General features: G+C 39.0%; 1 protein-coding gene across 5 annotated transcripts in view; it reads left to right on the forward strand.

The window, feature by feature from the left end:
* TUT7 (terminal uridylyl transferase 7) overlaps positions 1-17,835 on the forward strand; it is a 42,465-nt gene extending 24,630 nt beyond the window's left edge. For 4 of the 5 annotated variants that reach the window (XM_056323767.1, XM_056323768.1, XM_056323769.1 and 1 more), the window contains 7 exons: positions 145-192; positions 309-400; positions 836-951; positions 13,336-13,661; positions 15,485-15,561; positions 15,733-15,796; positions 16,894-17,835. In XM_056323767.1, coding sequence (XP_056179742.1) covers positions 145-192; positions 309-400; positions 836-951; positions 13,336-13,661; positions 15,485-15,561; positions 15,733-15,796; positions 16,894-16,967 — 797 coding nt within the window. In that variant the 3' untranslated portion in view covers positions 16,968-17,835. Of the gene's footprint in view, positions 1-144; positions 193-308; positions 401-835; positions 952-13,316; positions 13,662-15,484; positions 15,562-15,732; positions 15,797-16,893 lie in introns of those variants that run through there. The other variant, XM_056323771.1, reaches the window with a different exon arrangement.
* Positions 17,836-20,715: the final 2,880 nt, after the last annotated feature.

The raw sequence follows: 20,715 nt of genomic DNA on the forward strand, positions 1-20,715 counted from the left end.
ACTTATTTTCAATAAATTTGCAAAAGTTTGATTTCAGTATCTTAAATCTACATTGGGAATGGCTGCCTTGGGTTGTTCAGGGCAAAATCAGCAATGTATTCATACACATGGACTTGAGTAATGCTTGTAATGCTTTTTGTACAGACCCCTTCGATTTGAACCACAATCTTGGAGCTGGATTGTCAAGGAAAAGTAAGTCCTCTGTTAACAAAGCTGGTTACAAAGTGAAGAGCTTGTCTTAGATCTTGGTTTACTGGCTTGTCTGATGTTTGGATAATGTTTTCTCTTTTTTTTTTTTTCTTCTCCAGTGACAAATTTTATAATGAAGGCTTTTATCAATGGTAGAAGGGTATTTGGTACTCCTGTAAAAATATTTCCCAAAGAATATCCATCAAAAATGGTAAGTTGTTTCTAGGAGCAGTATGTGCATGCTGTGGGGTGTGTATACCTTACCACTTGCAGGGGTATGGTTGCACTCTTTTTAAGCACTTCTCTCAAATTTCAACAGTATTCAAAATCCTTACAGGAGTTATTGCTTCATGTTGTTTGCATGTAATATGTGGTGGCATGCAGAATACTTGTACTGGCTTACACATTTTAGTCCCTATCAAAACTGGCTTACCATTTCTTAAAACTGCAGCTTTAAAAATCTCTTGCAGACACAGGCTGCCTGTAAAAAGAGGCCAGTGGCCAGTTAAATCTCATCAGGTCTTTCAGGAGTTCAGCTATGTGCACCAGGTTTATTCTTCTCTGTTAACTCTTCTTGCTGTTTTAACACTTGCTTGATTCCCAAGTGTACGGGTTTTCACTTTTAAATGAACGATTTCTTCTTCAGGAATACTTTTTTGATCCAGAGGTATTAACAGAAGGAGAATTGGCACCAAACGATAGATGCTGCAGAAGCTGTGGTAAAATTGGCCATTTCATGAAAGATTGTCCCATGAGAAGAAAGTGAGTATAGTTTTGGCATCTGTGTGGAACTTCTTAGGTTTGTTTAGTAGAAAGATTAGGATGGTAATGCTAAAGCAAAACTAGATGCTGCAGGTTTTCTTTAAAGTGTATCACTACCAGTTTTGGCAGTGCTAGATGGTGTTAGTTTTTTACAATTTTGGTCTGTGTTGAGTCATGACATAACTTTTAAGAATCATCTGTAGTGGTTTTTAACAGAATCTCTTCATAGAAGGCTGCAAAACTACTTTAAGGTAGTAATGCTGATTCTGCACTTCATTATGTAGGAAGCAACAGTCAAAGAGAATCTAAATGCAGAGCTGAATAGCTGTGTGCTGTGAAAATCACTCGTGAGAGCATTTATGTATTTTCACTTAATAGCTTCTACTTCATCAAGACACGTTTTTGGCATGAACTGTTTAGAGCGATGCAATTCATGTCAAAAATTGTTTTCTGTCAAAGATTCATTGTCAAACGACAGTGTCACAGCATTGTTTTTCTACAGCACACACATATGAGAACAATGTCCTGTTTTACATCCAAGAGATTTCCTGATCCTGAGTAACTAGATGCCCAAAATTCAGCAACTGTCATCTTGTAACAAGTGAATGCTAAGCTGATCTTTCTGCTTTTCATATTATGAATGGTTTAAACTTAAAACTGATCCACTGATTATTTTTTTCCTAGTTAAGACAAAGCTCTTGAAAGACTTCATGTCTAAAATAGTGAAAATTGGCAAATAAAACTTCAAGAGGACAAAATCTTGAAAGCCTTTGTGCTTACTTGTAAGGTGAATGGAAAAATCTAACCTTTGTTTAGAGTATGTTAAAAGCTGTAACTAAAACTCACCTGCACTATTATTTAAGTGGGTAAAAAGCTACTTACATCAGATCAGATGAAGTAGCCTTTCTACTACACAACAGAAGATGGTGAACTTACATTGTTGAGACTGAATTTGGGAATTTATTCAACTTCAGCAAATGCAAATATAGTAGCTGATGACAGTTTGAAAATAAAGAATGCTGAAGATTATGTTAGTCTACTCAATGTCTGAGCTGCTGTCTCAGATGCAATGGATTTCTAATCTTATTCTGGAGTGAAACCCCAGTTCATGTGGTCCCCATGTTACCAAAATCTTGGAATGAAGAACTTATCGACACCAATGTGATGTAGATAAGCAGACACTTCTTTATTAACGGCCGGGTGCGTGAGTGAGTCCTCTCACGATCAACGCACACCATGGTTCAAAATCATACACCTCATATAGAACTCCTTCATACATATTCATTAAATATTCCTGCATAATCATAAGATTTCCCATAAATCATTAACATACTCTCCTCCCATATCAGATTCTGCGCAGTAAAGCTTAGAAAGGTCCGGAAATGGGTCTGGGGTACGATTTGGGTAGGTGGTGTAGGAGTCGGTGGTCTCGATCTCCCCCTGCCGGAATTACCTTTCACTTAAGGTAACTGTTTCTTGGCCGGCAACTATGGGTTGCTTCACTTGGCTCTCCCCAGTTCACACTAATGCTCATTTTGACATTTTAGTACATTCTCCTAGGTTACATATAAACAATCATCTCAAATCTTAAGTCTGTTATCTAAGTTCTAAACATTCCTACTAGGTGATTCTGACCAATACCTCCAGCCTTAGTACGGGGCTGTACAGAGGATTTTTATAGCAGCTTTTACTATAGAAGTTTCATTAAAATATATTTCTTATCCCTCTATATTTCTATTACATGATTGATTTTATAAAATCAAATAATCAATCAAATAAAGTCAATCAATCTTAACTTATTAGCAAATCTATAACATTTCCCCCCTTTGAAAGTGTTGAAAATTATTATTTCAATACTTTCACATTATTTACGTATCATTTGTTTCAACATATTTTGGTGGTGGGCTATACCTTGGTGGACTAGTTGGTACTTCTCTCCTGATCATACGATTGACTGCAATTCTATTGTTAAACTGCTTCTTCAAACATGCATATACTAGCATGATCATCAAAAAGACAATCAGTAACAAAAACAAAGTTTTGATTATGGGTTGTATCCAAGAGCTCAAGTTCCATCCTAATTTGTTAAAAATTTTCCCTAACCAGTCTTCTGACATACCTTCTTGAATTGATTCTGTTTCTTTTTCAATTTTATCTCATCATGTTCCACATCTTGTGTGACATTTGGAATGTGGATACAACAGTGGTCCAGTTTATCTTTGAAATATCCACATACTCCATGTTCTTTAAGTAGGAGCATATCTAATGCCATTCTATTTTGTAAAGTCATTCTGGAGATCGCCTATAATTGTATATTCAATTCCTTAAACCCCTTTTTGGTAACGTTTGCTAATTTTTCCACTTGACCAGTTAACTTATAGAGCCATGCTCTGTTTCTATAGGAAGCTATAGGATTTAAAAGTGATTCAAGTGCCCAGCCAATTTTCACTCCTGTAGATGGTTCATTCCAAATATCATCATTTGTCTCAGATCTCTTTGTTCGTTTCAGTTCTAAATTTTCTAGGGATCCTCTAAAAGGTGATTTCTTCCAAATTGGACACAATGTTGGCATGCCTAAAGTAATTTGTTTCACTTTACCATCTAATGGTAGATGAGTTGTCCAGGTTCCATCTCTCAATGCCCAAATCAGATGTCCTGGACTTTGAATAGTAGATTTTCTACAACTAAACATACTTCCTTTTCTGGGTGTATAGGCGCTAGTTAGATTAAGAATATTCTTAAGACCTCGACAAAAACAGCCATATTTTAAAACAGCGGCCAAAGGAGGGATTCTTTGAATTAAGTCTATATTGCTACAATCATACACTTTTTCACATTTCCACCATGACACTATTTTATTTTCCTTCTCTCCCAATGAAGTTGATCTATCATTGACCCAGGGTAATACTAAAAAAACTTTTCCATCCCAGGTAAAACACCAAGAAGTTTTTGCCATATACTGAAAATGGGAATATAAGGTCATAGACCAAACTGAATCCCAAACTATTTCCTTTTCCTGTAGGGTTCAATTCTTTCTCACATTTTGTCTCGGTTATCCATACACTGGTGTTTGTTGTAGCCATTTTAGGGTAGTAACACCATCCCTTGTTCCCTAAATCTCCATATAATCCCGGTTTTGCTACAAATCATCCTTTACATTCCCAAATGGTTGAATATACTGGTGATTCTTCCCCAGCTTTAACCTTTTGCAATTCCCAAGTTTCCCTAGGTTCTTGTTTACAATTCATTGTCCCATTTTCATATTCCAATTTGGTCAGATTCATGGTTAAGATTCCCCATGGAATAGATTCACCTACTGCCCTCGGTATTGGTAAACAAGCAGTGATCTGCATAACATTTTATAAATTGGCAAATCCTTTAATCAATACTACCATCAAATTTTCCTCAGCCATTTGTTTGGGAATGTCAATCACTTGTTCTGTTTCTACTTGTCTTTTGTTCCTGTCCACCAAGTCAGCCCATGATCCCACCAACACTACCGACCAAAATAAAATCCAATATGAAAAATTAGACATGTTTCGGTGTCAAATTTAAAGTCTCTGGGTCACGATTGACAATTTTCCATGAAATAGGTGCTTTCTTCACTCGAATATAATGTATCCAAGCATCTGATTCTGCTATCTTGATAGCTGTAAAAGTGGTTAACAGTACTTGAAAAGGTCCTTTCCAATGTTCCTGTAAAGGTTCGGAGGTCCAGGTCGTCACATAGACATAATCTTCTGGTTGGAAATCATGCACTGAATTTTCCAGGGATAAAGGTCTATTCCAAATTACTGCACTCTGAATTGCAGCCAAAGTTTTTCCTAGAGAAAACAAATAGTTATATACATCCTGCTTTCCTTTTACATATATGTTTGGATTTGGTTCTGGAGACTCATATGGTTTTCCATATAATAATTCATAAAGACTGACTGAGGTTCCACTCTTTGGCTGTACTCTGATTCATAATGCCAATAAAAGTGCCTGAGGCCACTTTGGACTGGTTTCTTGACAAATTTTACTTATTTGTCGTTTCAAAGTTTGATTCATCCTTTCCACTTGCCCACTAGATTGTGGTCTCCAAGACACATGTAAATCCCAATTAATACCCAGTATTTTGCTAACACTTTGGACTACTTCAGCAACAAAGTGTGGACCTCTGTCAGAAGAAATTCCAATAGGAACTCCAAATCTCGGAATTATTTCTTGTAATAACCACTTCACCACTTCTTTTGTTTGTGTGGTGCGACAGGGAAGGGCTTCTGGCCATCCTGTAAAAATATCAACCCCTACCAGGAGGTACCGGTACCCATTTTGTCTGGGTAGCTCTGAGAAATCTACTTGCCAATAATATCCAGGTTGTGTACCAGATTTCAGTCTACCCATTTGAACCTTTTTCTTAATCATTGGATTATTCTTCAAACATACTTCACACTTTGCAGTTACCATTTTAGCTATTCCAAACATCTTAACTGATATTACTTGTTTTCGTAAAGATGTTACTAAGGCTTCTGCCCCCCAGTGACATTCTTGATGTCTCGTTTGAATTATCTCTCTCATCAAAAGAGGTGGAATTACTACCTGTCCATTAGGAGTTATCCACCATCCAGCTAAGTTTTTCTTAGCATTTAATAACTGACTCAATTTGTCATCTTCCTCTAAATATCTCGGTTTTTCCCTAGGAAGGGTTACGGTTTTAAAAGGAATTATTGCCATTTGCAATGCTTGTTTCTTTGCTACCTTTTTTGCTGTTTTATCAGCTAAATTATTCCCAGCTATTATTTTTGTATTCTCAATCTGATGTGCCTTACAGTGCATGATTGCTACTTGATCTGGCTTTTGAACTGCTTGCAATAATCGTAAAATTTCTGTTTGATATTTAATGTTTGATCCTTGAGAGGACAATAACCCCCTCTCTTTCCACAAAGCTCCATGGACATGCACTACCCCAAAGGCATATTTTGAATCAGTCCAGATATTTACTTTCTTGCCTTTACTTAATTCTAGGCTCGAATTAAAGTGGTAGGTTCCGCCTTTTGTGCTGATGTGGTACTAGCCAATGCTTCTGCTTCTATAACTGTAGTATCTGTTGTTACCACATATCCGGCGTATCGGACTCCTTGTTCCATAAAGCTGCTTCCATCAGTATACAATTCCCAGTCTGGTTGCTCCAATGGTACATCCTTCTGATCCTCACGACTGGAATAAACATACTCGATGGTAGCCAAGCAATCATGTTCCAGTTGTCCTTCTTCCTATATGGAACTTAAAAACACTGCAGGATTTACCAGGTTAGTTGTTTTTAGAATCACATCATCCTGTTCAGTCAATACCACCTGGTACTTCATCATTCGGCTGGGGGACAGCCAATGTCTCCCCTTCTGTTCTAGGACAGTTATCACCATGTGTGGAACATAGACTGTTATTGTTCTTCCCAAAGTCAGTTTCCGAGCTTCTTGTATGAGCATTACTGGTGCTGCCACTGCTCGAAGGCAGTTTGGCCACCCTTAACTCACTGTGTCCAGTTGTTTGGAGAAGTATCTGACTGGTCGTTTCCAGCTTCCTATCTTCTGAGTTAACATGCCCAGTGCAAGGTGGTGCCTTTCGTGAACAAACAACTGAAAATCTTTGGTTAAATCCGTAAGTCCCAAAGCAGGTGCAGACATTAAGGCACATTTTAACTCTACAGAAGCCTTTTGCTGTTGTGGGCCCCATACAAAGGGAGAATTCTTTTGGGCCTCATATAGTGGTTTAGCTATTAGCCCATAGTTCATGATCCAAAGGCGACACCACCCAGTCATTCCCAAAAATGCTCTGAGTTCATGAATATTTCTCGGCTCAGGTATACCACAAATAGCTTCTTTGTGATCTTTTCCTAATTGTCATTGTCCTTTTGAAACCTCAAAGCCCAGATATATCACAGTCTGGCAGGCTATTTGGGCTTTCTTCCTGGATACCTTGTACCCATTTAGTCCAGAAAATTCAAGAGGACAATAGTCACCTGTATACAAGTAAACCTTTCTTCTGTAGCAATCAGTATGTCATCCACATATTGTAAGAGTAAATGTCCAGGTCTTGATTTATCCTGTTTCCAGATTTCAAGTTCCTTTGCTAACTGATTTCCAAAAATAGTTGGACTGTTTTTAAATCCTTGGGTAATCTAGTCCATGTCAGCTGCATCTTTCACCCGGTTTGAGGATTTTCCCATTCAAAAGCAAACAGTTTTCTGCTTTCCTTTTCCAAAGGTATACAAAAGAAAGCATCTTTTAAATCAAGCACTATAAACCACTGATAAGTCTCCCTTAACACTGTTAACAGTGTATAAGGGTTTGCTACTACAAGATAAATATCCTTAACTATTTGATTTACTGTTCTCAAGTCTTGCACCAGCCTATATTCACCTGAGGGTTTTCTGACTGGTAAAATAGGAGTATTATACTCAGATTCACATTCTTCCAAAATTTTATACTCCAAAAATTTATCAATCAATTTCTTCAATTGCTGTCTCACTTCTGATTTGATTGGATATTGTTTAATTCTCACTGTTCCTGCGCCTTCCTTCAAATCTATTTTAACAGGCTCTGCTAGTTTCGATTTACCAGGAATATCTGTTTCCCATACAGTAGGGATCACTGCCAAATCCACCTCCAATGGAATTTCTTGTTCCTTTACTCTTTCTTGTATCATCAAGATTTCTCCCGTTTTTGACTCGCGTCTTTTCAAGAAAAGTTCTCCTTCGTCAAAAACAATTTGTGCATTTAATTTGGATAACAAATCTCTTCCTAACAAGGGTATCAGACATTCTGGTACATACAAAAATTCATGTATAATTATCTTATTTCCAAATTTCAAATCCAGGGGTTGCAGAAATGGCCTGTTTTTGTTCCAATTTTTCCTTTACAGGTATTTAATACAAAAAATGTTGCTCCTGTATCCACTCCCAATCTCACAGGTTGAGCAACATTTTTTTTTTTTCCACTTTCTTATTATCAAAAGTTATAGCCATTACCAAATTATCTCTAATAGTTAGCTTACATTCATCCTGCCAATCCTTTCTTTGTCTTAAATAAAAGAACAAATCCACATTTGGCATTTTATTCCATTTCCCTTCTCTTTTACAATACAACATTAACTGCAAAATAGTGTTATAATTCAGTGTCCCATTCATGGGCCACTTTTCCTGATCATCCAATATATACAAAGGCCACCAATTATTACAATAGTCAAATTATTACAATACTCCATCATCTGGCTCTTTTGCAGATCATCTTGTAAATTTCCCCAATGTGCCAATAAACATCCCAAGAAAAAAATTTTTGGGATTTTGTCATTTACAGCAAGATTACCCATGCTTTTACTTTTAAACAACCGAGTTAACTTAGATGCCATGGTATAATCACTCACAGTACAATACACAATTATTCAACTCTGTCACTCCGATCCGCGGATCCACACTCCACACTCGCTTTCGTGCTCAATTGCACGTCTCACCCTTACAGCCACGCTCACACTTTTCCACAATTTTTACTTTAAACAAAGACATAAAACACAATATTATACACTTCTTAATTTTCTTCTCGATACACAGACACAATAAACAATTCTGTATCAGAAGAAAAACCCCTCCTAACTTCTTGTTAGAGGCACTACCTTAGAGAACACTATAGCATATAGGTTCTCTTGTTTCCACTTTTGTCCAACCCTGCAATAGCTTTCGCTTATGTCTTACGGGCAGACGCCTAGGCTTCCACTTCCACAAGGATCCTTTTAGTCCAACCCTGCGCAGCTTTCACCGCGTCTGACAGGCAGACTTACTCAGTGGGACTCCAACCCACTGGTGGGTCTCCAACCCACTCCTTACCATACACTTATTATAGTGGGACTCCTACCCACTCCTTTAGTGCACTTGCTTTAGTGGGACTCTAACCCACTTACTACAATTACAAAAAGAAGTGTCTTACCAAAATCCAGGGAACGTCGCGAAGAGCCTTACAGATCGGGGATCGATGGGTATCCCCGAGAAATCCTCGGTGCTGGCTGGAACCGATCAGGTCCCCGACTCCTCCGGTCTCCTTCAGCGAGGTCCCATCTGGGTCGCCAAACTGTTACCGAAATCTCAGAATGAAGAACTTATCGACACCGATGTGATGTAGATAAGCAGACATTTCTTTATTAACGGCCGGGTGCGTGAGTGAGTCCTCTCACGATCAACGCACACCATGGTTCAAAATCATACACCTCATATAGAACTCCTTCATACATATTCATTAAATATTCCTGCATAATCATAAGATTTCCCATAAATCATTAATATACTCTCCTCCCATATCCGATTCTGCGCAGTAAAGCTTAGAAAGGTCCGGAAATGGGTCTGGGGTACGATTTGGGTAGGTGGTGTAGGAGTCGGTGGTCTCGATCTCCCCCTGCCGGAATTACCTTTCACTTAAGGTAACTGTTTCTTGGCCGGCAACTATGGGTTGCTTCACTCGACTCTCCCCAGTTCACATTAATGCTCATTTTGACATTTTAGTACATTCTCCTAGGTTACATATAAACAATCATCTCAAATCTTAAGTCTGTTATCTACTAGGTGATTCTGACCAATACCTCCGGCCTTAGTACAGGGCTGTACAGAGGATTTTTATAGCAGCTTTTACTATAGAAGTTTCATTAAAATATATTTCTTATCCTTCTATATTTCTGTTACATGATTGATTTTATAAAATCAAATAATCAATCAAATAAAGTCAATCAATCTTAACTTATTAGCAAATCTATAACACCCAGACCATAAATGCCTTACAGGTTAAGACTACTGATACATTTGAGTCCTTTGCCCAGCCACTGCAATAGGTGATGCTATCAGTGGAGGGCATCCATCGCCTATGCTCTGCATCATGTTAATTGTTGTCTAGACAAGCTCAAGCACATTACTTTCAGCTAACTGATTGCCACTTTATGGTCCTGATTTCCAGGCCCCCTCCTGCATCGCCCCCTTCTTGGTTTTGAGCAATCCAACATGCGTTCTCGTTGTAAGCATTGAAACAAACAAGGAACACATAATGCTAAAATCAACAATACTGTCAATACCATCAATGCGCCTTTGATTATATTTTGTAAGCAGCCCCCTAACCCAAGGCTTGAAAGCCAGTCCGTTAACCCGTTCTCAATCTTTATGGTCTGTTCATATTTTCTTAATGCGGCGAGCTGCTTATGAATAGAGTTAGAGTGATCAGTCAAATTCATGCAACGCTTTCCTTAGTGCTGTTCACTATAGGCTACTCTACTGTTCATGCTGCTTCCTTCTAGAGGCGAGAACACGTTCCTCCTTTGTTTCTGTCTCATCCTAGTTTCTTCTCATACTCCCTCAAAATTATTTACCTCTTTGCTGCAGGATCTCAGCTGCACTTCATCAAAGCAAGCCAAAACTGCACATCAATGTCAAAACAACCCACTGTCTCTGTTCTGTACAATTTTACAATTTCCCCTTTCTGTTTTTGAACAGCTAGTACCCAGTTTGCCATGTTCTGCAGGGCCCTTGCAAACATGACAGCAACTAAGGTAACAGCAAACATACAATACTGCCGATTGAGTGAATGGATGCCAAAAAGGTTGAAATTTTCTCAGATTTTCGTAACATGTTGCTGCAATGGGGCGCCTAAAATCCACGTAGCACATACCATCAAAATCCTCACAGCCATGTCCTTGAACCAACAACAAAAAGCAGTGGCAATTTTGACTCACATTCTTAACTGCCTACCAAACAAGGTGATTTAACTCTTTAATGCTTTCCCTGCTGTTACTCCGGATAAGAGAAGAACCGCTGCAATACGTTCCCATCATAGCCTCCTACTACATTAGCATCTACAGAAAGACAATTATCGACATTCAAAGTGTAAACAATATCATCTTCTTTTGGATTAACATTATACATAGGTGGAAGGGCACACCAAACAAGAACTGCTTCAGTCAAAAAGTTGGAAACATAGCATGCCTTCTCTGAACATACCTCTGGGGTCATTCCCTTCATTCCCTCTTTTTTTATGCAAAGAGAAACACTTTTACCATAACAGAGAAGCCCCTATTTACCGCAGCTGTATGCGCCACCAGGCTCAGGACAGGAATCATTCATGCAGTTACATAGCTATATATCACTACAAGCATGCAGACACCTATTAAACACTAGATAACCATGTTTATCTTTCCTGTTCTCCTGCATGATACCTAGTTGTTCTCTCATTATGAATCCTCCCTTCCTGCACTGCTTTGCTTAACTCTTTAACAGCCTCGTATTGCACAGGCTGCCACTCTTGAGGTTCATCTGTCTGACAAAATACTGAACATGCCATAGCGACTCCCAAAACCCCTCACTTAAGTGCTTCACACTTGCATTCCTGCCACCAATCCCTCAGACCCCCTTTCACCCTCCCCAAAAATACAATCAATGCATCGGGAGAGACGAGGGGGTGGGGGAAAGGTCTAGCTCCTTTTCCAGATCTATAGGACCTGGATCAAAAGGTTTATCGGTGTCAATGAAATCATTTTCCGAGTTGTCCTGTTCCCGTGCTTGGTCCTGTGTTGCGAGGATCGCTGCAATCAGGGGCAGAAGCTTTGGGGGCAGAGGAGGTGTGGACAGAATCGCCATCGTTGACAGTGTGTTGAGAAGAGTCGCGCTGTCGGTGGAATTTACAGCCTCCTCTGGTTTTGCACCGTTAGTAGAATGAGTCCACCCTTGGCAAAGAGTAGTCAGAATTTGCCACCAAGATGTTAAGTGTATTCCCGACACGGAGTTCCCCTCCGCGGCAGCATCATACAACTTTCTATTGACCACTTTCATTTCTTTCAAAGTCTCTATAAAGTTTCTTGACTGCTCGCCTGTCTCAATGAGTACAGGTTTCTAAAGCTTCTTAAAACTTCTTCAGATATTTAAAATCTCTAAAGTTTCTTGGCTGCTCACCAGTCTCGATGAATACAGGTGTTATCCTCAGGGTTTAGGTTGTCCGCCTGGTCCAGCCAGCCAGACGATCATTCAGCCAAGACGTCTCCTCTGGAACGCAGCCCTCTTCCACGAGCTGTCTTTTTTATCGACCAGTTCCGTCCTTATTCTTCCAAGGCTTCGGGACACCACCATAGGGGTCACCATTTGAGGAGACTGAGGCACGGACTCCCGGATCTGACTAGAAGACCCTTTATGAGTCCATAAACGTCTCTTTCTGGGGACGAAGCCAGATTCCCCATTACGGATTTCCCACAGCTCACCTCTCAACTCCGGAGGGATTTCAGGCCGGCCGGCTCCCGCCCCCTTTCAGCAGTTCATTCAAAGTTCTGTGGGACTCGCTGCATGTCGCTCAGTTAGGCGATTCGAGAGCGCTTCACGTTAGATCCTTAAACGCATCACGTCGGGGTCACCAATTTGCGGCGATGGAAAGACGGGACGCAGCTTGATGCAAGCAAATGTCAATTTACTGTGCAGAAGCACGAGTTTATATGCACTTTCAGAAGCTGCGCATTTTAAACAGATTGGTTCTTGAAGCTAAGCATTGCATACTAGGCAACCCCTGATTGGTGGTTAACTACCACCAATTAACAGCAAGGTGTTACCTTTCCTTGGCGCCATCCGTCCCCCACTTCCCTATGCTCTGTATCATGTTAATTGTTGTCTAGACAAGCTCGAGCACATTCCTTTCAGCTAACTGATTGCCACGCTATGGTCCTGATTTCCAGGCCCCCTCCTGCATGAGTCGTTTTCATTGCTATCAGCGCTGCATCTGACTGACCGAAGGAACCTTAGTATCATCTTCAGACTTGGAGGTTTTACTGATGTCTCCTCCTCTAGGTCATGTATAAAGAGAAGTTAGATAAAACCAGTCCAGCAGTGGTAGCCGTTTCTCCACTGCTAGATCATGTAGAACATTAGAAGCTTTTCGCAGTAGAAGAGACTTTTAGAAATACTGTGAATATACACAGTTTCAGAAGGAAGAGACTGAGTTCTGACTGAATTGTACAAGTAGAAAAAAAACCCAGAACTATAGCCCTATTTTTTATTATTATTTTATTAGCATTTTGCTTGGGTTTTCTTTTCTTCCACTGTCTTTGCAACTCTAGCACCCAGAGTTTCTGTTGTGTTTCTATTTTTTGAGATATAATTATTAGAATTTACGGCTCTATTGTGATCTTATCATGAAGTTAAATTGTTAGGTATGTTACATCAGTGTAGCAGTGTTTGGTAGGAGAGTCAAAGTACATTAATTCACTTTAACTCATTGAAGAAATACACGAAATGCATGTATTGTCTGTAGACAACACTGGTTTTGCATGGGTTTTTTTTCCACTGTGCATGTATGTAAAACCTATCAATTCTGTAGCATTTTTCTGCTCCTGCAGACTAAGACAGAATCATGATTATGAAGACAGCAAAAACCAGAGGTACACAGAAAACAAGGAGAAAAGAAGCAAAGAGGACAAAGAAACACAAAATAAAACAACAGAAAAGGAAAGCTCAATCAAGGAGGGAAAGTTGCATCTATGTACACCTCAGAAGAAGAAACTAGCAAGGGTGATAGCAGAAACTGGAAGAGAAAAGACTCCCAGGCATTCAGCAGAGAAGTGGAAGCACCTGGAAGACAGAGACTTAAAAGAAAAACGTTGTTTTATCTGTGGAAGAGAAGGTCATATTAAAAAGGAATGCCCACAGTATAAAGGAGCTACAGGTATGAAAGTGGTTAAGCTGAGTAGCTTAAACAGAGCTTATGTTTTCTGGTATTTTTAAGAGAGCTGACTGATGGGTAAGGGTTTTGCTTTGAATGGCACCACGTAAATGCTGTCTTTGTTTTTACATGTAGTTGCATTTAGCCAGTTTTCCCTTCATCCTCACCTATCTTTCAGAACTTTGCTGTATCCCAAGATACTAGAGATGGTTTCTCTTAGCAGATAAAATGCTTGTAATAGAAAGACTATGAGTGTCTAATACTTTGAAATTGCTTCCATTGTCCTCACTATATAAGAGTTTGCTAACGTTTCAAACTACAGCTTCTCTTTCAGGACATCGTAACTGCAACAAAAGCTAGCCTTGTAGCTCTTCACAACACGTAAACCAGAATTATTCCATAATAATCAAGTCACTATGAAAGTGAACAGATTGCTCGCATATAATATTATGAAGGAAATAAAACAATGTTCCTGCCAGCTCAGCAGTCAGAGATATACAATAATTTGTCTTACTTTGCATGAAGTCAGTTTGCAACTTTGACTTTAAAAAAAAAACCAAACCTACCACAATGCCCCCAAATTCAGATCCTGACTAACAGATCTGAACAGAATAATGAAGTAGTTGCTTAGCAGTATCTAAGTCATTCTTCACATAAGACAGATCTCATCATCTATGTTGTAAAGGAAAATTATTCTAAGATAAAACTGAGACTCTTTAAGACAGTCAATAGTACTTTTATTTGGCATCCAAAGGAACAAAGTATTATTGTTTCTCTGTAGGTAAACCTAGGAGCATTTAAATTCATGCTGGGAAAATTTGCTTTACAGGTTACTCATAACTTGACCTCTTAAAAGTAACAAATACAAATCCTTTTTATAAATGTAATTTCAAGCCAGCTCTTCTCTACTAGTAAAAATGTTCTGTCCAGTTAGATCAGGAGACTCTTCTTAATCAGATGTAATAAGTGGAAGACTGTGCTTACAAAGACTCCCACAAAGGAAGTGGAAGGACAATGGTGTAAATGTATTTGGAAGTGTTCTTAGTTTGTCAGACAACTAGAATTGTTGGGTGGACAGAAAAGGTGTTTAAAAAGTGAAGCCACATTTTATTCAGCTTCTGACCTTTTGAAGGTGTGTGTCAAGTCTAAATTTAACCTTTGATCTTTGACTTTGTCTCTTTGAGGTTTTCTAGCATTCCATTTGCCACGATACTGAGTTGGCTAAGGTGGAGTATGCCTGACTTTTGTAGTCAGTGACGTTATAACATTCATCATACGAGAGCTATGCTGAGGCTGTACAGTACATATGTCTAAAATCATGATTTCTGGAGTAGGTATTTTTGTCTATTATCTGTATTTTGGGAATTACGGTATTTTAATTCAAAGAGTATTGGTGTTGCTAGGGCTTTGTCTCGTTTTTTTGCTTGCTCAGTGCCTGGTGTTCTCTCTAGTTGAATAGAGGATAATGAACAACTGGATCTAAGAGATCAGACTTTGTTCTTTGGTGTGCTACATCTGGTGAGACTATGGACAATTCACTTATCACCATACCTTCATTCATCCTCTGAAGATCCCTGTCTCCCCCTGATTCTGGAGGAGGATACACAGCTTTATTGTAGGTTCCTAACTTCCATGCTTAACTATGGATGCATCACACCTCATTGTGACAGTTTTCCACATTATAAAATTGAGGAAAATAAGTGTCCTACTTTCTATGTATTCCTAAGGTAGATTGCAAATATTTTGTTATTTTTATACCTTATGATACCTGAAGTGGAAACTAGTTTCAAATTAGAAAAATCTTTGTTATATTATGATCTTTATAGGTGGTTCAAAACCGGAAGTGTTGTGTGGATCCCCTTCTTTACCCAGTGCTGCCAAACATGCTGTTAGATTAAATCAGGTAAACACCAAGTGTCCCTTTCCTTTGATCTTTTTGTTTTAAAATATTCTAAAGTCCAATTAAAGTAATTAAAAATAGCTTTACTTAAGCTTTCAAGGACAACCTTTTTATTTTATTGTGGAATGACATAATTAAATTCTGTTGGTTCATCAGTGTTTGTGTTGTTTATAGGGAGTGATTTTACATGAAGAAAAAAATAAACAAAAAGGAAAAGTATTTTTGAGTCCCCAGTCAGGTTTGTATATCTTTGTTTCAATTCAGAAATTCTGTGTAAAAGCATGGATTTTTCACTTGCTTTCTTCGTCAGTCCTTATAGAAAATCTACTTAATTTGGTGACCACAGCAGGAGTCTGGACAGGTTGCTAGATAATTCTGAAGTGCAGCCACATTGGTGGGTTTTCTTACTGTAAAAGCATGCAATTTTTCAGTTTTGTTTTGGATGCAAAACCTAGGCATGTCAGTTCTGGGCATTTTTTCTTTACTCCGGTAGGTTTATTTTGCAGAAGGATACGGTAGGTTTCTATCACTTTCTCTCCTGTTTGGGCATACATGGGGTTTGTTTCTTCAGGGACAACATGTTGCTCAGAGTGGCTGTCCAGAACTTTCCACATGATCAACTGAGGGGAGACTATCAAAACACATCCTTGGTCTGAGCTGCCAAAATGCAAGGAAGTTAAAATTACACTTACAAATAATAGTCAGATGATAATACAAAGGACTTCATGTACTTTTTCTGGATCAGAGATGTTTTGTGAGAGATACGTGGTTACAAATACAGGTTCCTTACAGTAATTTCACACACCTATTAACGGATATGATGAAGGTTTTAAAATAACCTGGTTTTTTAATTACTTTGAGTTTCTAGTGCCACTCTGCAAACCTTGTAGCAGCTTGGGTTTTTTCAGTATGTGTGTGTATCTATCTATCTATCTATCTATCTATCTATCTATCTATCTATCTATCTATCTCTTACAGGACACCAGAAGGGGGACTTAAGTAGCCTTTACAAACTTTGGAAGACTATCTCAAATTAATTTCTGTTTTCACTGTAAGGCTTTTCCAAATCTAAATTTGGGGATTTTAAACACAAAGTCATTTGTTATCAGGCGTTCAGTTGAAAAAAAATGCCACTTCTCAATTTTGTGTTTTAATATTGCCTACTGTCCTTCAGTTTTTAATGATCTAAAGTTGATCTTGTGTGTGCCGCCTTTATAGTTTGACTGAACAGTAATTTTCTTCTGGGCAATTGTTTCAGTTGTTTTATATCTTGTCTTTTGTGTGTTGCTTTGTTTTTTAAACCTTTATTAAAGTGCAATGCTTTCTTTCTCCCAGTCTTAGGCAGCCTTTCCAATAAATACATGACTCAGGGAAAAGCCTCACAGAAGAGGACCCAACAAGAATCTTGAGGAATATTAAGCACTGTTAAATTGCAATACAGGCACTTCATTCATTTAAAAAAAATTATTTAGCTAAAGCATCTGGATTCACAGGACAGCAGCATAGACAACCTTCAACTTAACTACGTTGTGTTTTATTTTAGATTGCTAGTACAAGTAACTGTGTCTTTTTCTTACGAACAGAAAAGGGCAGGTACTGAAAATGAACTGTTTTCACGGTTTTGTTGTTCCAGCTGACCATTCTAAAATGCACTAAAATTGTGTGCAAGCCAAATACATTATATTTTCTTCAAACATTGATTTTTTGAAGGCGCAAATAATATTTATTTATGTAGATTGTTTACCTTAATCCTTGTGTAAACGTGTTCTAAATGTTTGTAGACTGCCACATTATTTTTTTTATGTAGAGAACTGAAAACTTAGACACTAGTAAACATATGTAAAACAATCTTTGGACAAGCAGTGCCATTGATTTCTTGGGGTTTTTTCTGTTTTGTGATTTTATGGGAGTTCATTTGCTGCTGTGCTTGTGTACAAGAAGAAAGACTAAAAAACAGGTCAGTCCTGTTTGCTGCTGCTAAGAATTTTTTTCAAGGCCTTTGGGGATACAAACAAAAATGCTTTAAGGAGTAGAGGTATTATATTTGGCAACTAGGAAAATATATGTCGATTTTCATAAAATGTGCATAGGATCCTTGTACCAGCCAAGAATTTACTTAGTACTATTAATTTGAGCTTCACCTGAAGTCCTTCTGGCGCTGGTAATGTACTGTCTTATTTTGTTCAGGAAAGAATTAGTTACATGGTAAAGCTGAAACCACTGTTATTTATGACTTTGAAATAAATTGTAAAAATAAATAAATCGGACTTAAGTGTCTCTATTTCTTCTTAGGTTGTAATTTCAGGATTCTGGACTTAAATGTAAAATTAATGGTAACCTATTAGAATTACCTGGTTATAGACATGTCAGGTTTAATTTTTTCCTTACCCATCTATTTTTCTTAAAGTTGAAAGCTAGAATTGCCAAAGTGGTCTTAAGGAACTGGGATTCCAACTCCTGTTTTTGGTTTTCATCCATCTGTAGCCATCCATTTGTAAACTTTTAGATCAGCAACTTTCACAAATAATTTCTTTTGTATTCTTTCCTCAACATTTTCAAAGTAGTAGCAAGCAACAAACAGAAAATAATTCCAGCGTTGTCTTTATAGCATATTTCATCATATGAAACAAAGTCAGTTTTTCCCTCAGAAATAATTTAATTATTGTAGTTTTTCATATCGCAAAAGAAAAGTCTGGCTGACATGTCTTCTGTATGCCTTATTTGGCCCTCTCTTCAGTTACTTTTCAGTTTTGCCGATAGGAATGAAGAGTGTTAGCCTCTAAGGGACTTTGGCATAATCTCAAAGACTGAAGCTATTTTTTAAAAAAAAAAAAAAAATCAGATTTATGCCTGCTCATCCAATTCAATTTGTGGTAATTTGTAGTTTAGCGGTGAAGTTTTCAGCTGTGAAACTTCTAAACTCACATCTGAATGAAAATTCATTCTGTAGATCCTCCAGGCTTCTCACTTCAGAGCTGCTTCTTCCTTATGCAACCACAAATTCTATATAGTTACAAGTATCTCATAGCCCTAAAATAAACCTCCCCTAATTTGAGATATATATCACAGGCATTAAACCACTAACACATCCTTTGCTTTAAAAGTAGTTAAAGCACAGTCATAACTAACAGAATGATACGACACAGAAGAAACACAGTTGAGGAGGCATATATACCTGCTGGATGAAGTTGTAAAATTTAGGAAATTGATTAGAAATTAAAATTTAAGAAAACTGAGTTGTTCTTAACAATTCTTAGATCCTATTTGCCTTACAGGAGTATACTCAAGGGAGCAGCCTTCCACATGCAAAGAAAAACTCTGAAAGGATACACTGCATCAAGTTTCTAGAAAAAGAACTGTATCAAAAATCACAGTAAAAATTTAAAATAATAGTTCACAACTAAATTCATACTAATAAAATGTAATAATAAATACTAATAAACTAATAGTTTAAAAGGCCTCTACTAAACTACCTGCATACTCAGTCCCTGTAATGACACAGAGAGACACTGTTACAGGACTGTTTATTTGTACTGCTTTATTTTAAAAAAAGTGCTATTGCCATATTTCACGGGAATCTCACATGCTTTTGATGTCCCCATTTCCAAAGTTGGAAAATGTTTTGTGCTATGAGTAGTTAGTAATCAGTGCTGAAAAATGGAGAAGGACAAAGTTTTTTCAGGTATGCGGCACAGCTGTCTGAGATGACTTAATCTCAAGTTAGCTATATAACTAACTGCTAGATTAATAACACTCATCATCTCCCCTAATTTAATTGTTCTGGTGAGATTTGTTTCATAGCTGTATTTAAAACCAGTTTCTCATCCATTAGAAATCTTATTTAAATGTATTTAATACACATTGTTTCTTTTATAACCCTTCTCACATTTTTGTAAGAACTGCAGAAGCCATATAAAAAATTATCTTCATTACTAACTTTTCTGGGCTTAAAATAGCTGCTTAGAATGGGAGCTTGCTAGCAAAGAGTATTTTTTTCCTATACTGATAACTTTATCAATAATATCTCTTGTTATTCACTATTTAGATTTTAATACTGACTTTTGCTTTTTTTTGGTAATATACCGAAGAGGCAAAGCACCTTAGAAAACCTGTTGTTTTAGCCCGTGCCGAGTCTTTCATGCTGAGATTCAGTGACAGTGACAGTGACAGGTGACAGTGATGGTTGGAAGCATCCTAAGGAAGTGCAAGAAGGCAAAACTCTTCATGTCTGCATGGCAGACTGATGAAGACAGATAGTAGCTGCATTCATACCTAAGCTTCCCTCCTCCAAGGATACGTATCAGTGACTTCAGCTTCAGGCTGACGGTGTATTCAGGCCCCCGTGACCCATAAGTGGGTGTGTTTTAGCTGAGGGTCTGCGCCCAAGTTGCACATACTGTGTGTGAAAGACACATTTTGCATAGCTGAAGAAAACAGAACTTTTTTTTCATGCAGTTGCTATATTTACATTTGAGGTCGAAGTACCGTGCCTCATTAAAGAGTAGTGAGTAATTTACATAATTATCTATGTAAAAAATAAACCCCCCTGCTCATGCACTGTTGAGCTCTTCAAAGCTGCTAAGCCCAGACTCGCCCAGGTGTAGTGACGAGGTGTGGACGTGTTGCTTGTGCTTGGACTTTGTCCGCGCTGGTTCAAGGTATTATCTACTGTATGCTGTCGGAGGAAATGGAAAACGAGGACTAGTTTTCCTTCTGGCGCAGGCGCCATGCGGTTCCAAGGCGCGGGATGAGCCCTCCCGTGCCAGGGCTGCCCCGCACGCGCCCCGCGGCTGCCACCAGCGGTGCGGGCAGGGCCGCGCAGCTCCCGCACTTCCCAGCCGCCCTCCCGCCGTGGCTGCGCACCGGGCGGGCGTCCCCCGACCGCCGCACCGCCCTTCACCCGGCCCCGGCCGCAGCCCGGAGGGAGGAGGGGGGCGCGGGCGGCTGGGCGGCCGTTCGCGGTGCGGTGCCCGCGGCAGCCCGCACCGGCCGCCGCCTCCGCGTTCGCTGCGCGGTCTGTCCGACCCGGCTCCCCCACGCGTGGGTTCTGCCCGCCGCGCCACCGCTTCCCGTCGGATCGCCTCACGCGAGGCCGGTTTGTACGCGCCCGCCTGTGTGACCGTCAGCCCGCGCTCCCTCTGCCGGCGTTTCTCGTGG

The sequence above is a fragment of the Falco biarmicus genome, chromosome Z (assembly GCF_023638135.1).
Source record: "Falco biarmicus isolate bFalBia1 chromosome Z, bFalBia1.pri, whole genome shotgun sequence".
Lineage (NCBI taxonomy): Eukaryota > Metazoa > Chordata > Aves > Falconiformes > Falconidae > Falco > Falco biarmicus.